At 40.3% G+C, this 19,374-nt stretch overlaps 2 protein-coding genes across 4 annotated transcripts in view; one reads left to right on the plus strand and one right to left on the minus strand.

The window, feature by feature from the left end:
- The window catches only part of LOC128531512 (receptor-type tyrosine-protein phosphatase beta-like), a 59,919-nt gene extending 56,746 nt beyond the window's left edge, over positions 1 to 3,173 (minus strand). For all 3 annotated transcript variants that reach the window (XM_053505414.1, XM_053505412.1, XM_053505413.1), the window contains exons 1-2: positions 3,061 to 3,173; positions 245 to 634 (exon numbers count right to left, since the gene is read on the minus strand). In XM_053505414.1, the coding sequence (XP_053361389.1) occupies positions 245 to 634; positions 3,061 to 3,124 (454 nt within the window). In that variant the 5' untranslated portion in view covers positions 3,125 to 3,173. The remainder of the gene's footprint in view (positions 1 to 244; positions 635 to 3,060) is intronic.
- A 6,235-nt stretch (positions 3,174 to 9,408) lies between these two features.
- Positions 9,409 to 19,350, plus strand: zgc:113516 (uncharacterized protein LOC541449 homolog). The gene is made up of 8 exons (XM_053506576.1): positions 9,409 to 9,634; positions 13,321 to 13,577; positions 15,253 to 15,396; positions 15,599 to 15,738; positions 15,929 to 16,012; positions 16,090 to 16,250; positions 16,887 to 16,960; positions 18,980 to 19,350. The coding sequence occupies exons 1-8, from the start codon at positions 9,479 to 9,481 to the stop codon at positions 19,047 to 19,049; spliced, it is 1,086 nt and encodes a 361-aa protein (XP_053362551.1). The 5' UTR covers positions 9,409 to 9,478; the 3' UTR covers positions 19,050 to 19,350.
- The last annotated feature ends 24 nt before the right edge of the window (positions 19,351 to 19,374 follow it).

The raw sequence follows: 19,374 nt of genomic DNA on the forward strand, positions 1-19,374 counted from the left end.
GTTTTTTTATGTAAGGCTTATATGTAGCACCTGTTTTTTTTCGTGTAGTAACTTCCAACAATCTCATTGTCTGATTTAAATGTGTTTCAGTGAATCAAGCTTTAGCATTTTCCCTTTTGTTCGTATCAGTCTGGTTCGTACCTCTAATGTCAGAGTTATATATGCTTGTATTTATAGAATAGTAACCTCACACACTCGGTAACCCACAATCTGCTTGATCTCTCTGCATGTGAACATACTGTACCTGTGTTGGAGCAAAGGTGTGTCAGCTCCACATTGTGCCCAGTGTGCCGGGTCCAATTGGAGTGTTTGGGTCCGAGCCGGACTACAGGCCAGGTACCTAGTTTCTTTAGGAACAGAGGGAACATCTCCAACCCAAAGGTCCCAAACTCATCATAACACTTCCAGGTAGGGGCGGAGCTACAGGGGCGTGTCTTCACCCGGGAGGCGTGAGAGGGCATGTTCATGTTCACCCACAGACACTGATCCGACCGAGTGAATTTCAGCTTCCTGTCTGCTGTCCAGGTCCAGTCCTGAGATGGGTTCCTTACATCACACTTCTTCAGAACCACAACTCCGCCACGCTGAACTGTCACACACACATCTTTACTTGTGTGTCTGATCAGGAACCCATCTACAAAACACACACAAACGTAATATTTGTTTACAAATGTAATACACAACTTACACACATAGACAAAATACAGGCGCGGCAACCTGAGCGCATAAACAAATCTGTACACAGTAACACGTCTGATAAAAACATATGTCTGACCTCATAAACACACCTGAACACATGAACACACCTAAACACATAAACACACCTGAACACATAAACACCTAAACACACAAATACCTGAACACATAAACACACCTGAACACATAAACACCTAAACACACAAATACCTGAACAGATAAATACCTGAACACATAAACACACCTGAACACATAAACACCTAAACACACAAATACCTGAACACATAAACACACCTGAACACATAAACACCTAAACACACAAATACCTGAACACATAAACACACCTGAACACATAAACACCTAAACACACAAATACCTGAACAGATAAATACCTAAACACATAAACACACCTGAACACATAAACACCTAAACACACAAATACCTGAACAGATAAATACCTGAACACATAAACACACCTGAACATATAAACACCTAAATACACAAATACCTGAACACATAAACACACCTGAACACATAAACACCTAAATACACAAATACCTGAACACATAAACACACCTGAGCACATAAACACCTAAAAACAAAAATACCTGAACACATAAACACACCTGAACACATAAACACCTAAATACACAAATACCTGAACACATAAACACACCTGAGCACATAAACACACCTAAACACATAAACACCTAAATACACAAATACCTGAACACATAAACACACCTGAACACATAAACACCTAAACACACAAATACCTGAACACATAAACACACCTGAACACATAAACACCTAAACACACAAATACCTGAACACATAAACACACCTGAACACACAAATACCTGAACAGATAAATACCTGAACACATAAACACCTGAACACATAAACACCTAAACACACAAATACCTGAACACATAAACACACCTGAACACATAAACACCTAAACACACAAATACCTGAACACATAAACACACCTGAACACACAAATACCTGAACAGATAAATACCTGAACACATAAACACACCTGAACATATAAACACGCGTGAACACCTAAAAATGCATGAACACATAAACACACCTGAACACATAAACACACCTGAACACACCATTGACCAAATCAATGTAAATCATTAATTGAATTAAATGTACAGAATCTTCTATATTTATTGGCACCTTTACAGAAATGAGCAATACTGATTTTTAAGATTCATTAAACAATAAAACAACACTTTAACTTTTCATCTTTCTTATATATATTTTCCTGTATATAACTTGTATTCACACATATTAAACCTGTGATAAAACAGAAATATCCAAAAACTAAAGGTTTTAGGTCTTTGATCTATAAGTGTGTCGTCCAGGCTTCATGGGTCCAGCCCACTGTTCTTCACCTGAATGTAATGAACATTTAAAACTAAAACGTGTGTAATGTGCCTTACACACATCTTCTTATAAAAAAAATATATATATCATAGGATAATACTTATATATTAGTTTTGTCAGTTTAAGAAAAAAAAAAATAAATAACAATAATAAAAAAAAACAGAGAGAAATTATGCTGACATCAGATAATGGCCATAAAAACAGAAGTATTTATAAATACTTTTAAACACAAATATAATAAAGTGTTAGTTACAGAAACTGAGACAGAGTGAAAAACCAACGAGTATTATGTTCTAATCTCACATGTGCATTAACAGTTCAAATATAATTCATAGTGTTTATTTATTTCTTTGCATTTTTTGTGAAAGTATTAAGAAAACCTTTACATGATAGTGTATGAGATTAAAGTTTAACTAAACTCTATCAGATTTTTTAAGATAATATCCGATCAGGAAATAAAAATCATGACTAATTGGACGTGACGTTAAATTAAATGCACATTCAATAAAGTGTAAGAAAAACCTTATTTTCCTTAAGAGAGTCAAAAAATTGTGTGTAAATATTAGTTTTTCGACAGATGTGATGTAAACATGCTTAAGTTAAACACTACACATATCATGTAAAGGCGTTTATTATATTTCAGTTTAATTTTGCTTAAAACATGTTTGAGTGGTTTTAAGTCACGTGAACTAAAACGACATTTTAATTGCAGTTTAACCTGGTTTAAGTTTCGTCAGGCAGTTTACTATCAGAAGGAATTTGTTTGTTGCGTTAACTGGTGATCTGATAATCAAATATTTGAACATTTTTGTAACATGGACACACACACGTTTCACACACGTTTCACACACGTCTACCTGACTTTGAGTCCCAGAGCTCCTGACTGGATTAGTATGAGTTCTGAAAGGGTTTAAAGTCATAAATGTGTATGTCTTTGTGTATAAAGGAGTGTTTAATACTCACTGTATGTGGAGAACCTCAGCACCGTTAATAAGAAGAGTGTGTGTATGTGTGCGTCCATGTTCATGGCTCGGCAGACGAATGAAGGAGGAAAAGCGTTGTGAGGAGGAAAGAAGTCAGAGAACAGTGCTTCCTACTATTCTACTGCTGTGTATCCTTACACACACACACACACACACACACACAGGGATGTTACAGGAATTTTAACCGGTGATAGAGTCTAAAGGAGGATCTTCTCTACTTATGTTTAATTAAAGACGGGAAGACGGGAAGAGTCATTCCCTTGTAGGTTTCCTCAGGGTTTTCCAGTTTCCCCCGAGAAACCTGCAGGACATGTACTGATTTCACTAAAGGCTGTTACATGCTCATGAATGTTTCTGCACTTCTAAACTTTCTGCATCTCATCCAGGGTGAATTCTAACAGTTTGTGCTCGATATTTAACTATATTTTACAACAGCAGATATCAACCAGAAGATACGAGCACATCACTCCATCTCATCCTCCAGTGAAATTCATATCGATCGTAAAATACTGCTTTCAACCTATAAAGCATTAAATGGTCTTGCTCTGTAGTAGAGCGATCAGCTAGTGTCTTATGATCCGCCACGCCTACATCAATCAAAGGATACATCAAACAAAGGATGCTTGTTATAAAAATTATTGAATATCATTTCAATTAATGTTCGGGACTCAGAGACAGTCTCAGTGTTTCGAATTAAAATGAAAAAGCTGCTTCATTCATAGGATAAATACGAACCTCTGTAAAAGTTTCGATTAAAATTTTGTTGGAATGATAACAACTGAAATAAACAAATAAATAAATAATAAATAAAACAGACACATGAGACATAAGACGCATTAATGATGAGCTCGGATTCTGTGAGCATAAGGAATAGAACAGAATCAACAATTGATGTGTGTGTGTGTGTGTGTGTGTGTGCTGTGAGAAAGGAAGACTGGGCTGGGAGGAGCTTATAGGGACAGGAAATACACCACTGTCCTCTGAGCTGGGCTGATGAATTTATTTTTGTTTGAAGTTTTATTTATGATATAAAAGGTTCAAAGACCTGAAAAAACATATATATCTAATTTCAATGTAGTTTTAATTTGCAGCTTTACATAAACTCTATTTTGCTCCAGAAATGTATTTGTTCTAATATAATTACTCACAGTGGCGTGTACGGAAGGTTCTCAACCGATAATAAAGTTTTCTCAAAACGTTTAAGTAACATGAGTGTAAGGAGTCTCCAGTGCGAGCGCGATGTAACAGAACTGTAACCTGCAGCACAGGGGAGTTTCTGCTGCTTTGTGGTTTCCCGGTCACATGACACGCTGATGTTTTTTTACTAACCTGTAGGGAGAGAATGAAGAGAGAGAGAGAGCAGGAAGGGGATGAGAGTCCACAACCATTTTCCAAAGTTTTGAGAATAATACAAATATTAATTTTCACAAATTCTGCGGCTTCAGTGTTTTTAGATCTTTGTGTCAGATGTTAATCATTTTGTAAGTGTTAATGGCTTTTATTGACAATTAGAGGAAGTTTATACAAAGAGTCGATATTTACAGTGTCTTTTTCAAGACCTCTACAACTTACCCTGACATGCTGTCAATCATCTTCTGTTACATATCCTGACTGATGGTGCAGCCCATTCTTACACAATCAATAAAATCAAATAAATAAATCAAATTTTAATATTGGTCTATTAATAATCAATATTGTGGCAAATAAGCTTTACAGAATAAAAAATATATATATATATGCAAACAATGATGACGAGCCCAAGCACCCTGTGCCATCGCCACCCCGGGCCCACCGCACTCCGCAAAAGCAAACGGCAACCGCTTGCACTGCACAACTTCACACTCTATACAGGGCTAATGTCGGTTTGGGCCCTAAATAGTACAGTAGTTGAGTGCATTAGTGTGTATGCCTGAGGGTGTGTGTGTGTGTGTGTGTGTGTGTGTGTGTGTGTGTGTTTCTGTGTGTGACGAGTAAATGTGTTTGTGCATGTTTGTGTGTGGTGTGTGTGTATATGTGTTAACGTTTGTGATGTGTGTGTTAGTGTGTGATGTGTGGGTGAGACTTGTTAGTGTGTGTCTGTGTGTGTGTGTGTTAACATTTGTGTTGTGTATGTGTGTACAATAGGCTGCAGATGCTGGAGAAAAAGCATCACACTATGATGTCACTGAACGTGATGTCACTGAATATAAGGTCACACAGAAATTAATCAGTTATTAATCATTATCAGCATAAGTTTAAGGCATCGCTATAACTAACCCATATAAAAAATCCCTCCGCAATTTTGCATCCTCAATGTCTTTAAATCACATCGGCCCGGTTTGGTGCCGATCGCATAAATTTCCTTAAGAGCAGTATATCAAAATCCATCGGGTACGTTTTTGCGAACGACCCAAAATAACCCGCCTCCTGTTGAGTTGAGCCCAGGACAAGTTGTTTGGCTCAATGAGCTCTAAATGTGTACCGAGTTTTGTGTGCCTACGTGAAAGTGTGCACGAGCTATGCATCAAAATCTCGTGTGAGGGCCCCTGAGGGCCCAGGGCCACGCAACTCTCTGAGTCATCTGAAAGGTTTTGAGCATGAAAAAAAAATAATAATCCTTAGGAAAACAAGAGGGTCCTTGGGCCCTAAAAAAATGTTCAGAAAATAGTATAGACTATAACGATGAGTTTGTCCCTGATGAACAAGCTGAGGGCAGTGGTGGCAGAAAAAGCTTTTTGTGAAACCTTTACACCTTATTATATTCTCAGTTAACATGTTACATCTGCCTTTGTGAAAAAAACAAAAAACAAAGTACATTTATCTGGGTTAATTAGATTTCATTTCAGGACATATTGCCAACCGCTCCAGCAACAGAAACTGAACTAAAACCCTTAAAACTTTACCAAAGTTAATCAAGGACTTTTTTTAGCATCTAAAAAACTAGATGCAGATCAGAGCTGCCTCTCGCAGGCCTCTTTTCTTTATTCATAAAACTGACTAGTTATTCTACAATCTAGCTGTAATGTCGTTTGTCTAAAACCTGACACAGTGTCTCTCCTGTCGGTCCAGTCGAGTCTAAACCAACTAGGCAAATCATTTATATAACTCCTGTTAAACATTTTAAATATATATTGGCCTAAAAGAGTTTATCTCTTGTGACGCCTACAAGGCTTTATGAACTTGTAAAGCGCCTGAATACAGCCAAGAAGTAAAGATGGTGCAGAACTTTAAGTACTCAGGGTCAACGTTCCAGAGCAATGGATAGTGTGGATAGAAGGTGAAGAGGTGTGTACAGGCAGGAAGTGTCAAGTGTGTTGTGTGATAAAAGTGTATCAGTGTATCAGTGGTGAGACCAGCGATGCTCTATGGCTTAGCATTGAAAAAAAAACAGGAGGCAGAGCTGGAGGTGATTGGGTTCTCTTTTAAAGTGACAAGGATGGATAGGATCAAAAATGAGTCCATCAGAGGGACAACTCATGTAAGATGTTTAGGAGATAAAGTCAGAGAGGCCAGATTGATGTGGTTTGGACATGTTCAAAGGAGAGATTGTGAATATATCGGTAGAAGGATGCTGAGGTTGGAACTGCCAGACAGGAGGTCTAGAGGAAGACCAAAGAGTGAAGTCAGTTGGTGTGAGAGAAGAGGATGCAGAGGTTAGGGTTAGATCGAGACGGATGATTCACTGTGGCACAGCCGAAGGACAAAGAAGAAGAAGTGAGTAACTGAATTAGAGCTCCGGAATAACAAGTTTCATTGTGGAAAACTTGAACCTGAGCACAAATTAGAGCATGTACTCAGTACCTCTACTGGAGTACAACATGCAAGCGTTACTTCTTCTTGTAGTGGACTACATGTTTAGCTGAGCACTTGTACATTTACTTGTGTATTGAGTTTGTGTACTTCTGCCACCATCAGGTGTGTGTTGGAGTGCAACACACACACACACACACACACACAGTGTTCACTGAGTCTCAGAGCTGCACACACACTATCTGTACTGACCTGGTGCACACAGGGTTACACCGCACACCTTCCTGTGCTGGGTGTGTTTTCCTCTTTGTATGTGTGTGTGTGCGTGTGTGTGTGTGCCACTGGACACCAAAACACCTCAGTGTGTATGATGGTGTGTGTGATGGTGTAAGGTGGTGTGTGATGGTGTAAGGTGATGTGTAATGGTGTATGTGTTCCTCTTTGTATGTGTGTGTGTGTGCGTGTGTGTGTGTGCCACTGGACACCAAAACACCTCAGTGATACCTTCCATCCTAACACCCCGACACACACACACACACCTTATTGCAAACATGCAAAATAATGAATAAGTTGTGAACCTGTCTTATTTTGAAATGACCTCTGACCTATGAGAGGTGTAATAAAGTGTTTCCTGTTGGGTGTTTTTGGCTCGTCTCGGTCCTGATCCAATTCCCATCGAACACACGGGAAGGCACTCCTCCTTATCCGTAATGATCTGAGCTGTAACAGGAGCTCACACTGTAGATCAGGAAGCGGTCTGCACTTCAGCACCATCACGTCACACACACACTCACCTTCAGCAACTTGGTGGCCCGTTCAGGGTCAGGGTGACGGGCCTGAAATCGGTCCATTAAGAGGACATGCAAGAAACACAAACTTGTAAGGGGTATTAAGCGTGGGCAGTGTGGAGACTTTTATTGAATTTAAATAATATTTTAGGGATTTTGTACTCTAAGAAAGCCAATGTCCAATTTAAAGGAAGTTTAATGTCCAATACAAAAAAGGCATCGGCAAAAGAACCATACCAGAGAGAAACAGGGCTGGGAGGAGATACAACAATGATGTTAAAAAGAAATAGTATAACCTAATATGATATTTATACTAACAATGTACTAATAATACCTCCTATTTTTTATTTTATATTATTATACTCCTGTTCTAACCTTAATCAAGAAAACTGTAGAGCGTAACCAAAGGATAACCCGTACACACAGAGAGCAAGAAATATTGAACCTTAATGCAGACAAAGTGTAATAGAAAGTGCAGAAAGTATCTCACCAAGATTTGGCAAACTAAGTTTAACAGAGACACTTAGGAAAAGTTATATAAATAGCTTTCAGTTCTGTTTTTTTTTTCTGAACACTCTGTCTGACCTCGTGCACACAGAGTACAGATGGACAGGCTTCCCTTTTATAAAGTTAAATAACAAAGGGATCAATAAACAACAATCATATCCATTACTATCCCGTACTACTACAACTAACACTATCACTCTATATTACACTACATAACCAAAATTCATCAATGATGGTTGTGTCTATAATTACCAATCCATATATGTATACGTATATTATCATATTATCTAATGTAATCAAGCTTTGACAAAATTAATCATATTGATCCTAATATGTGTGTGTGTGTGTGTGTGTGTGTGTGTGTGTGTGTTTGCAAATATAAGGAACCATTGCACAGGGGTAACTGTGACAAATTCTTTATTTAAAGGTCCCATATTTTACTATTTCTGTTAGGTCTCAGAGCGCCCCCTAGTGTGTATGTCAATGCCCCAGCTATAATACACTTCATATTTTTATAAAACCTCAAACTCCCTCTTTTTTACTGTTTCAGTGTCTGTATAAATGAGCTACTGCCAAGCCCCAGCCCCTAAAACATTTCAGAACTTGACAGAACAAGACGGAGCTGAGCAACTTTTTATATAAATTTTTTATTGGCTTGTTTAAGCCCCGCCCAATACAGACATGCAAAAAAGACCAAAAGCAGGGGGTGTTGTTTTCCTCACGAACCCCAGCTCTAAAGATGACTGAAAGGTGAATTTTGCATAATAGAAGCCCTTCGAAAACACTATTACAATTTATGTATATAATGTATATGTATACAATTTATGATATTCTATTTCTGAATTAGAATAACGATTAATTGCACGTACGGTCGTCATCGGTTTTCAGCGGTCATGTGACTGCGTTAACACTGAGATTTTATAATGCAAACTTTACAGAAAAGTTCAGGTATCAATCCTGTAAATATTGCAAACTCTCTCAAGTCACTATTTATATTTTTGCACCCAAAGGCAAGCATTTATTTTGGAAAGAGACGTTGCGGTTTTTCTGACTGCTCCCATTAGAAGGCGGCACAGCAAGTCACCTGATCTGCACAAGAGAGTGTGTTTGGCAGAAAAATGATAACTTCCATCATACATAAATTTTAATTTCCAACTAGGGGCGTTTTTTACTAAGGTTCACCTTTTTTTCTCAGTGCTGAGTTAATATATAACTCCTACAAACAAATGTCACGATGCCCAAATGGACATTGCACTTGTCCCCCCGTGTCCCCATCCTGCTGAGTTACTTTATACAATGTTTAAAGTCAGGGCCGTGGTGTCGGTCCACCCGAGGAGCTCAGCCACAAAACACTTTCCATTAAAGACTTTCTGCATGACCAGAAGAGGAATGGATCTTCTCCCAAATCACCAGACTAGTGAACTTTTGCACCTTGATGTGTGTTTAGACGAGCTGACGCCTCAGCCCGGGATCATCCAGCTGCTCAAAACCCTGAGACCCCAGTGGAGGGCTGAGGATCTCCAACTTAAGGTTATCTAGAAAGTTGTTGGACATGAATGTTGGACATGAATGTTGTGTACAGTATGATGCCTATTTACATTATGTACTGTAGGTGACTTTTTCTTTTTCCAAATAACTGTAAGATGCGGATCTTCACAGAATCCAAACCACCGTGCAAGAAAATAGCAGATTTTTTATAACTTTAAGAGCATGTGCACTATCCTTCTACACTTTATCTGGCATAAAATTGCAAAGTGCAAGTAATTCATTTAATGCCGTACATGTAGCTAGCTGCTCTACAGATGTGGGACGCTTCCGAAAGACCTCTGCGTGGGCAGTTTAATAACATATGTTCTGTGGTTTAGTTTTTGCATGTATTTTTACACACACACACCTCATCTATAGGATAAAATGGAAAGGTTTTGTCTGTACATTAGTTAGTGCACTCACTCTTTCAAAGATATCTTGATATCTAACATTTCATACATTGCAGGACCAAAAAACAAATTTGTCTGTGTGTCTGTCTGTCCAGCCAGATTTTGTCGCAGCATTACGCAAAACTGGCTGGACAGAATGTAATGAAACTTTTGCAGTACTCAGATCTCTACCGAACAGGGAGTGTATTTGTCTGACGATGAAAGCAGTCCAACTTTTCCACATCCACTTTTTCCAAATCCACACACACGTCCATGACCCCTCACAAAACCACTCTTTCACTGTCTGGGTGGAACCAACATAGTTCTTTTCTCCTAAATCCTGTTAAATACTTTTCCTGGGAGTGGGACTCCCATGTAATTGGAACAACCAGTATTAAAAAAATGGAGCCGGGACGAAGGACACTGTCCCTGACCTCCATTCAACATTGACGTTAAACACACAGCCCCGACCTTGTCCTGTGTCATCATCTCATCTGTGCCTGGAGCCTTTTTCTTAAAAGGGTTGTTTTTATTTTTTACCTGTTGCCTCTGGGCCAACTGTATCTGGTCCAAACCTTTCATTCTATCAAATCCCAAAAACATTACAGGTCTCTCTACGGTTGTCCCTCTGTCTGGTGTGTGATGGTATGAGATGGTGTATGTGGTGGTGTGTGTGATGTTGTCCATGATGGTGTGTGATAGTGTGTTTAATGGTGTGTGACGGTGTGTGTGAGGTGTGTGATGGTATGTGATCGTGTGTGGTGGTGTGTGGAATGATGTGTGATGGTGTGTGTGATTGTGTGAGGTGTGGTATGTGATGTGGGTGATGGTGTGTGTGATGGTGTGTAATTGTGTGCATGATAGTGTGTGATATGTTGTGAGATGGTGTGGTGGTGTGTGTGATTATCTGTATGGTGGTGTGTGTGATGGTGTAGGGTGGTGTGTAATAGTGTGTATAGTGGTGTATGTGATGGTGTGTGTGATGGTGTGTGTGATGGTGTGAGATGGTGTGTGATGGTGTATATAATGGTGTACTGTGTGTGATGGTGTGTGTGATGGTGTAAGGTGATGTGTAATGGTGTATGTGATGGTGTGTATGATGGTGTGTGTAATGGTGTGTGTGATGGTGTATATAATGGTGTACTGTGTGTGATGGTGTAAGGTGGTGTGTAATGGTGTATATAATGGTGTGTATGATGGTGTGTGTGTAATGGTGTGTGTGATGGTGTGTATGATGGTGTGTGTGATGGTGTAAGGCGGTGTGTAATGTTGTGTATAATGGTATATGTGATGGTGTGTATGATGGTGTGTGTGATGGGTAGGGTGGTGTGTGATGGTGTGTGTGATGGTGTAAGGTGGTGTGTGATGATGTATATAATGGTGTACTGTATGTGATGGTGTGTATGATGGTGTGTGTGTAATGGTGTGTGTGATGGTGTGTATGATGGTGTGTGTGATGGTGTAAGGCGGTGTGTGTGATGGTGTAAGGCGGTGTGTGATGTTGTATATAATGGTGTATGTGATGGTGTGTGTGATGGTGTGTATGATGGTGTGTGTGATGGTGTAAGGTGGTGTGTGATGGTGTATATAATGGTGTATGTGATGGTGTATGTGATGGTGTGTATGATGGTGTGTGTGATGGTGTAAGGTGGTGTGTGATGGTGTATATAATGGTGTGTTTAATGGTGTGTGTGATGGTGTAAGGTGGTGTGTGATGGTGTAAGGTGGTGTGTGATGGTGTATATACAGTAATGGTGTACTGTATGTGATGGTGTGTATGGTGGTGTGTGTGATGGGTAGGGTGGTGTGTAATGGTGTGTGTGATGGTGTAAGGTGGTGTGTAATGGTGTATATAATGGTGTACTGTGTGTGATGGTGTGTGTGATGGTGTGTGTGATGGTGTGTATGATGGTGTGTGTATAATAGTGTGTGTGATGGTGTGTATGATGGTGTGTGTGATGGTGTAAGGCGGTGTGTGTGATGGTGTAGGGTGGTGTGTAATAGTGTGTATAGTGGTGTATGTGATGGTGTGTGTGATGGTGTGTGTGATGGTGTGTGTGATGGTGTAAGGTGGTGTGTGATGGTGTATATAATGGTGTAGTGAGGTGTGTGTGATGGTGTGTATGATGGTGTGTGTGATGGTGTAAGGTGGTGTGTTATGGTGTATATAATGGTGTGTGTAATTGTGTGTGTGATGGTGTAAGGTGGTGTGTGATGGTGTAAGGTGGTGTGTGATGGTGTATATAATGGTGTACTGTGTGTAATGGTGTGTGTGATGGTGTAAGGTGATGTGTAATGGTGTATGTGATGGTGTGTGTGATAGTGTGTATGATGTGTGTGTGATGGTGTATATAATGGTGTACTGTGTGTGATGGTGTGTGTGATGGTGTAAGGTGATGTGTAATGGTGTATGTGATGGTGTGTATGATGGTGTGTGTGTAATGGTGTGTGTGATGGTGTGTATGATGGTGTGTGTGATGGTGTAAGGCGGTGTGTGATGTATATAATGGTGTATGTGATGGTGTGTATGATGGTGGGTGTGATGGGTAGGGTGGTGTGTGATGGTGTGTGTGATGGTGTAAGGTGGTGTGTGATGGTGTATATAATGGTGTACTGTGTGTGATGGTGTGTGTGATGGTGTGTGTGATGGTGTGTATGATGGTGTGTGTGTAATGGTGTGTGTGATGGTGTGTATGATGGTGTGTGTGATGGTGTAAGGCGGTGTGTAATGTTGTATATAATGGTGTATGTGATGGTGTGTATGATGGTGTGTGTGATGGTGTAAGGTGGTGTGTGATGGTGTATATAATGGTGTGTGTGATGGTGTGTGTGATGGTGTGTATGATGGTGTGTGTAATGGTGTAAGGTGGTGTGTGATGGTGTATGTGATGGTGTGTATGATGGTGTGTGTGTAATGGTGTGTGTGATGATATAAGGTGGTGTGTGATGGTGTGTAAATGGTGTGTTGATGGTGTGTGTGATGGTGTAAGGTGGTGTGTGATGGTGTATATAATGGTGTGTGTGATGGTGTGTATGATGGTGTGTGTGATGGTGTAAGGTGGTGTGTTATGGTGTATATAATGGTGTGTGTAATTGTGTGTGTGATGGTGTAAGGTGGTGTGTGATGGTGTATATAATGGTGTACTGTATGTGATGGTGTGTATGGTGGTGTGTGTGATGGTGTAAGGTGGTGTGTGGTGTTGTGTGTGATTGTGTGAGTTGATCCATTTTGCTGTGTGTGATGGTGTGTGTGATAGTGTGAGGCGGTGTGTGTAACAGTGTGTGACTGTGTGTAAGCAGGTGTTTACCGAGGGCATCACCAACCAGCTGCTGGGCTGCTCTGTGAGCACGGACACGGCGGTGGTGTTGGTGCGAGTGTTCGGACGCGCAACCGAGCTGTTCATCAACCGACAAAAGGAGCTGGAGATGCTGAAGCTGCTGCACTCGCACGGTTGCGGCCCAAAACTCTACTGCAGCTTCCACAATGGCATCTGCTATGAGTTTCTGAAGGGTGTCGCGCTGGATGATGTTCTGGTCCGACAGCCTTTGGTCTACAGGTGTGTGTGTGTGTGTGTGTGTGTGTTTGTGTGTGAATGTCTGTGTATATCAACACAAACATTAGCTGAAGAAACAGGTTCTACAGATGTTGAGACACTTTGCACAGCTGTACATGTAGTTCACTGCAAGCACGGCACTCAGGAAAATCAGCCCATGTGTGTACAGCATGGTCCAGTGTGTAGCTCGTAAAGACACATTAATATAGGACACATCTGGCTAACTCAGCAAATAGCAAGATAAACATCTGCACAGTGAGTACTTTGGCCAGACTAAATTAAATATTTAAATTCTTAAATTAGATATTTCTATTTTATTTTGTAACTTTTGTGAATTTGTAAAAATCTAACGTTTTTTTTTTTTTAATTAAAAGTTCTATCTTTTGTTTAATTAAAAATTTTTTATGAGAAATCTTTCTTTTTTAGATCACGGACAGTTGTGTAAGCATATCATTGCATATTATGCTGTTTATGACGGCAAACAATTTGAATGTGAATGTGAACTTGAGATTGGAATAGATTAAATTAGATTAAAGAAGATTAGATTAGATGTACAAAGCCAGTGAAGCGCAGTTTGCATCAGAAGTGTCTTATGTAATGGGGACTGCAGTGACAGCATGAGGGCAGACAGTAAGACATTTATTAACTGAAAATAAACGAACACAAAACTATAAAAGTGACACTGTAGTCAGGAGAAAAAACAATCAAACGAGACGGTGAACAGACGCGAGACAGCGACTTACTGAACTACTGACTACAGACTAAACAGAGTTCAGGTGAGGCCAACTGGGGCCATGTGACTGAGCTGCAGTGCATACTGGGAAGTAAAGTCTGGAAATAACATCAACACAAAAGTCCAAAGTTAAAAACACAAAAAAAACACAAAAAGGTCGATTCTATAAATGTAATTTATAAATATAAACTTAAAGTAAATTCGTTCACTTTCTATTGTAACATGTTTTCTTTGTAACTGTACAGTGTCCTTAAATACCATGAAAGATGTTTATACAGAGAGCTAAAGTTGTTGGTATATTGCTTCTGTACACCGGAACAGTGAATCTGAACTGAAACACTTAAGACTTTCAGGTTTAATCGAAGGGGTTTAAAAAAAATGTGCGAAATGCCAAACAACTTTCAAGTCAAGTCAAGTCAATTTTATTTACAGCACATTTAAAAAAAAAGCAATCAAGGTTGATCTAAGTGCTGTACAATGGTTAAAATTAATAAGTGAATAAATAAATAAATAAATAAAACCAGGATTAAACAACATACAAAGAAAGCAGCTGAAATTTAATTTAACTTGGTGAAAAGTAAATAAAATCAGTTAGTGACAGTTGGCTGTAAAAAAACTGTAATCAAATTAAATCATAATGTATATATCAAAATGATTAAATTGAAATATGTAATCAATAAAAATTAACTTCAAAATAAAATAAATAATAAAAAAGAATAATAAACTTGTTCCAACATTTATGGACCTGACTGTAAATAAAATGTTAGAATTATTAGTAGCAGTAACAGTAGTATTTGTTATTACAATTCTATTCATAAATTCTTATTATGAGTGTTATTATTGTTGGTAGAAGTAATAAATGTACTTTGGATGTTAGCAGTCCTGTGCGTCTTCTGTAACTTATTTTTGTACATTATGATTAAACGTGTTGTGTTGATGTTGCAGGCTGGTCGCCGGAGAACTGGGAAAGCTCCACTCCATCAAGCCGACCTCCATCTCGTCTGTGGAACCGGTGCTCTGGTCCAAGTTGGCTAATTACATTAAATTATTAAGGAACTGTGAAAAAGAAAATGATGTTTTATGGCAAGGGTAAGAAATCACATCGTCTACACACATACCAAAATGTTTAATAATTAAACACAAAACTCTTGTTACCGGTGAGTTTGCTGGTCTTTATTCAGTGTTTTTGGGTTTTGGTTCTAGACTGTTAAAGAGAGACTAAATCTGATTGGCTGTTTACACTTCTGTAACACCTTTTCAGTGTCTAATGTCAGCTTTCGATGTCGTTCAGTTGGCAGACGATTCCCAGCGTGGACGTGTTGCTCAGTGAGACGGAGGAGCTGAAGAGACACTTAAACAGACTGGAGTCGCCCACGGTGCTGTGCCACAATGACCTGCTGATCAAAAACATCATCTACAACTCAGAAGAAGGTGAGGTTCCCTCTTCGTGTGCAGCACTCGAAGTACTGCCGGGCAACGGGACAGAAACTGCTGATGAATGAAAGTCATTAGTGCGGAAATGTTACCACAAAGTAGCTTCTGTAACAGAGCCGTCTCATAACCCGTTAATGAATCATACTTTTCTGTATGAAACTCTAAAACCATGTGTTGTGTTCCTCAGGTGTCGTTAAATTCATCGATTATGAATACGCTGACTTTAATTACCAGGCGTACGACATTGCAAACCACTTCAACGAATTCGCAGGTCGGTTTTTATTCACTCACAAAAATCTGAAACGTTCCTGCTGTTGGTCCGGGTGACGGGGTTTTATTTGTTCTCAGGTGTGGATAACGTGGACTACAGTCTGTACCCCAGCCGTGAGCTGCAGTGGGACTGGCTGAGCTCGTACCTGCAGAGCCTGAGGACCAACAGCCGAGTCGAGTCACACGTCACTCAGGGAGACGTAAACACACTGTACATCCAAGTCTGCAAATTCACACTGGTTAGTATTAATAATAATTACTTAGAGAGGTTCAAAGTTGAAAGAGAAAAGACTGGTGCTTGATTAGCATGTTGCTAACATGATGCTTACAATATTAGCATGCCTTTAAGATGATTAGCATGCTGTAATCATGATGGTTACATGATTAGCATGTTGCTTTCACAAAAGAATTATGTTGCTAGCACAATGCTAACATGATTAGCAATGTTACGTTTATGGGATTCTGAGCCTGTAAATTGTCCCCGGCGTCTCTACCGCTCATCCCTTACAACAGTCATGTCAAGCACCCCATTCCCGTATAAGCCGCATGATTTGACATCTCTACGACAAACAGTACGGGACTAGTTACGTATGTCCCCATTATGTGTCAATGGGGCAAATTTGGGCACCTCTTGTGCCCTCCATAACTCTTGCGGGGTATGTTCTGACACAGCTTGCATGCCTCTTCAAATGTGGTAAATTTGAGATTTCTACGAAATTCCTGGTCTGTGCCAGAATCCATCAAATTTGGTCTCAATGTTAAGTCCATGGGTCTTTTTGGACACCACTAATAAGCCTGCGAGATAATAGTAGTGCTTCCCTTCACCAGCACCACTAATATTAATAAAGTCTGCCTTTCTGTCCGTCTGTTTCCAGGTGGCTCACCTGAATTGGGGGATGTGGGCTCTGTTACAGGCCAAGTACTCCACCATCAACTTTGATTTCCTGAAGTGAGTTCCTTTACACATTCAAAGGGTTCATTTCCCAAATGATGTTAGATCACACACACAACTTCTTATGTGTTTTATGCAGGTGTCTGTGATTAGAAATAAACCTCACATTAGGTGTGACAGTCCTGACCTGATGTAAGGTCAGGACCGTCTGCCAAGATTCACAAGTAACGTGCTGGGGCAGAGCGTACCTGTGCTGGGTGATGGAGTAAACCAGCGAGCCGAGTCGTAGAGAACAGAAACCAATCATCATCCTTCCTCTGTACGAATGTGACAGTCTACAGTGAGCCAACATTTAGTCAAAGTGAGGGCGTGGTTCTGAGCCCTGAGCTCCGTGGCCTTGCGTTGCCTGGATAAGGCTGTTATGGTGAAAAAACAAAGCCCTCTAAACTCTCAAAACTTAGACTCGTGCACACTGAAAAAGATTTTAGGACCCAACTTCTTCCGTTGCAAGTTCTAAGACAAATGCATGCACAATGCACTTTTTTTCAGTAACTACATCACTGCGTCTGACCCACATTAACCTGGAGAACCTGTGAGACTCTAACCTGAGTGTTAGTTTGGGGTTGAGCTGGAGCTTCAGTATTAGCGATGATGAAGGTGGAGACGGAGGCAAATGAGTATGAGAGCAGGGGTTTAACGTCAAACACCGAGCAGACAAATCCCAAACAGCAATCCAACGGCAAAGTCAAAAAGAGGCGGGGTCAGTCGAGTTCAGGTGATGTACAAACGACAATGGGTGGTCAGGGTTATCCTTGTACAGATGTGATCAAAAGCCGAACATCAAAACACAACTCAGTGGCTTGGTAAGTTTAGTCAGGAATGTATTAAATAATACTTCACACTGATGCAAGGTTCTCAAGCTACTTATGTAACCCGAGGTAAGACCGGTAAGTTTAATCAGAATTTCTGAGAAACTAACCGTGTGCAGAGTTCTGTACCTGTTTTTCTGATTGTCTCACATTCAGAAACAAAGATCTTAGTTTAAGAATTTAATATCAATACTGTAATAAATAACATCTATGTTAACATCTGAGCTAGGAAGCTAACAGCGCTAACCCGTAACAGCACCAACCCGTAACAGCACTAACCCGTAACAACACCAACCCGTAACAGCGCCAACCCGTAACAGCGCCAACCCGTAACAGCACTAACCCGTAACAGCACTAACCAGTAACAGCACTAACCCGTAACAACACCAACCCGTAACAGCGCTAACCCGTAACAGCGCCAACCCGTAACAGCGCCAACCCGTAACAGCGCTAACCCGTAACAGCGCCAACCCGTAACAGCGCCAACCCGTAACAACACCAACCCGTAACAGCACCAACCCGTAACAACACCAACCCGTAACAACACCAACCCGTAACAACGCCAACCCTTAACAACGCCAACCCGTAACAACGCCAACCCGTAACAGCGCCAACCCGTAACAGCGCCAACCCGTAACAGCACTAACCAGTAACAGCGCTAACCCATAACAACGCCAACCCGTAACAGCGCCAACCCGTAACAACGCCAACCCGTAACAGCGCCAACCCGTAACAACGCCAACCCGTAACAGCACTGACCCGTAACAGCACCAACCCGTAACAACGCCAACCCGTAACAGCACCAACCCGTAACAACGCCAACCCGTAACAACACCAACCCGTAACAACGCCAACCCTTAACAACGCCAACCCGTAACAACGCCAACCCGTAACAGCGCCAACCCGTAACAGCGCCAACCCGTAACAGCACTAACCAGTAACAGCGCTAACCCATAACAACGCCAACCCGTAACAACGCCAACCCGTAACAACGCCAACCCGTAACAGCACCAACCCGTAACAACGCCAACCCGTAACAGCACCAACCCGTAACAGCACTAACCCGGCGCTCTGTGTCCTGTAGTTTAATGTCTTGCTCCAGCTCAGACTGACATTAAATAACAAACCTTCATATTAACATATTAAAGATATTTATACCTGCATAATAAGTGTTTTTGTGTGTGTGTGTGTGTGTGTGTGTGTTTAGATACGCTGCTGCACGATTCAGCCACTACTTTGAGATGAAGGACGAGTATTTAGGAATGCCATTTCCTTAATCCCTGAACTACGAGCTTCATGTTCACGTCTTCCCATCTGACTGCTGATTCAACAAATAAACAAATAAATTAACTAAAAGACTTTTTTTATTATACAGTGTGTATTTAGGGTTTAAACTGAAATATAAATGTATTGAAATATTTTTATTCCAGTCAAGTGTGACGCACTCAGAATCAGAATATAATAAATAGAATTTATTTACAAAGAATTTATTAAACTAAAATGTTTTAAACCAGAATTTTTTAAGAACAGATCTGTTGTTAAATATTTCGGCACAAACTGTGTGTGTGTGTGTGTGTGTGTGTGTGTGTGTGTGTGTGTGTG

This window comes from Clarias gariepinus, chromosome 10, assembly GCF_024256425.1.
Source record: "Clarias gariepinus isolate MV-2021 ecotype Netherlands chromosome 10, CGAR_prim_01v2, whole genome shotgun sequence".
NCBI classification, from domain to species: Eukaryota; Metazoa; Chordata; class Actinopteri; order Siluriformes; family Clariidae; genus Clarias; species Clarias gariepinus.

What these genes read in the sequence shown, in the direction of transcription:
- zgc:113516 (XM_053506576.1), top strand. Translation starts at nt 9,479, where the DNA reads ATGACCAGAAGAGGAATGGATCTTCTCCCAAATCACCAGACTAGTGAA. An exon ending in CTGAGGATCTCCAACTTAAG is followed by an intron (nt 9,635 to 13,320) that starts GTTATCTAGAAA and finishes GTGTGTAAGCAG; the next exon opens with GTGTTTACCGAGGGCATCAC. An exon ending in CATCTACAACTCAGAAGAAG is followed by an intron (nt 15,739 to 15,928) that starts GTGAGGTTCCCT and finishes TGTGTTCCTCAG; the next exon opens with GTGTCGTTAAATTCATCGAT.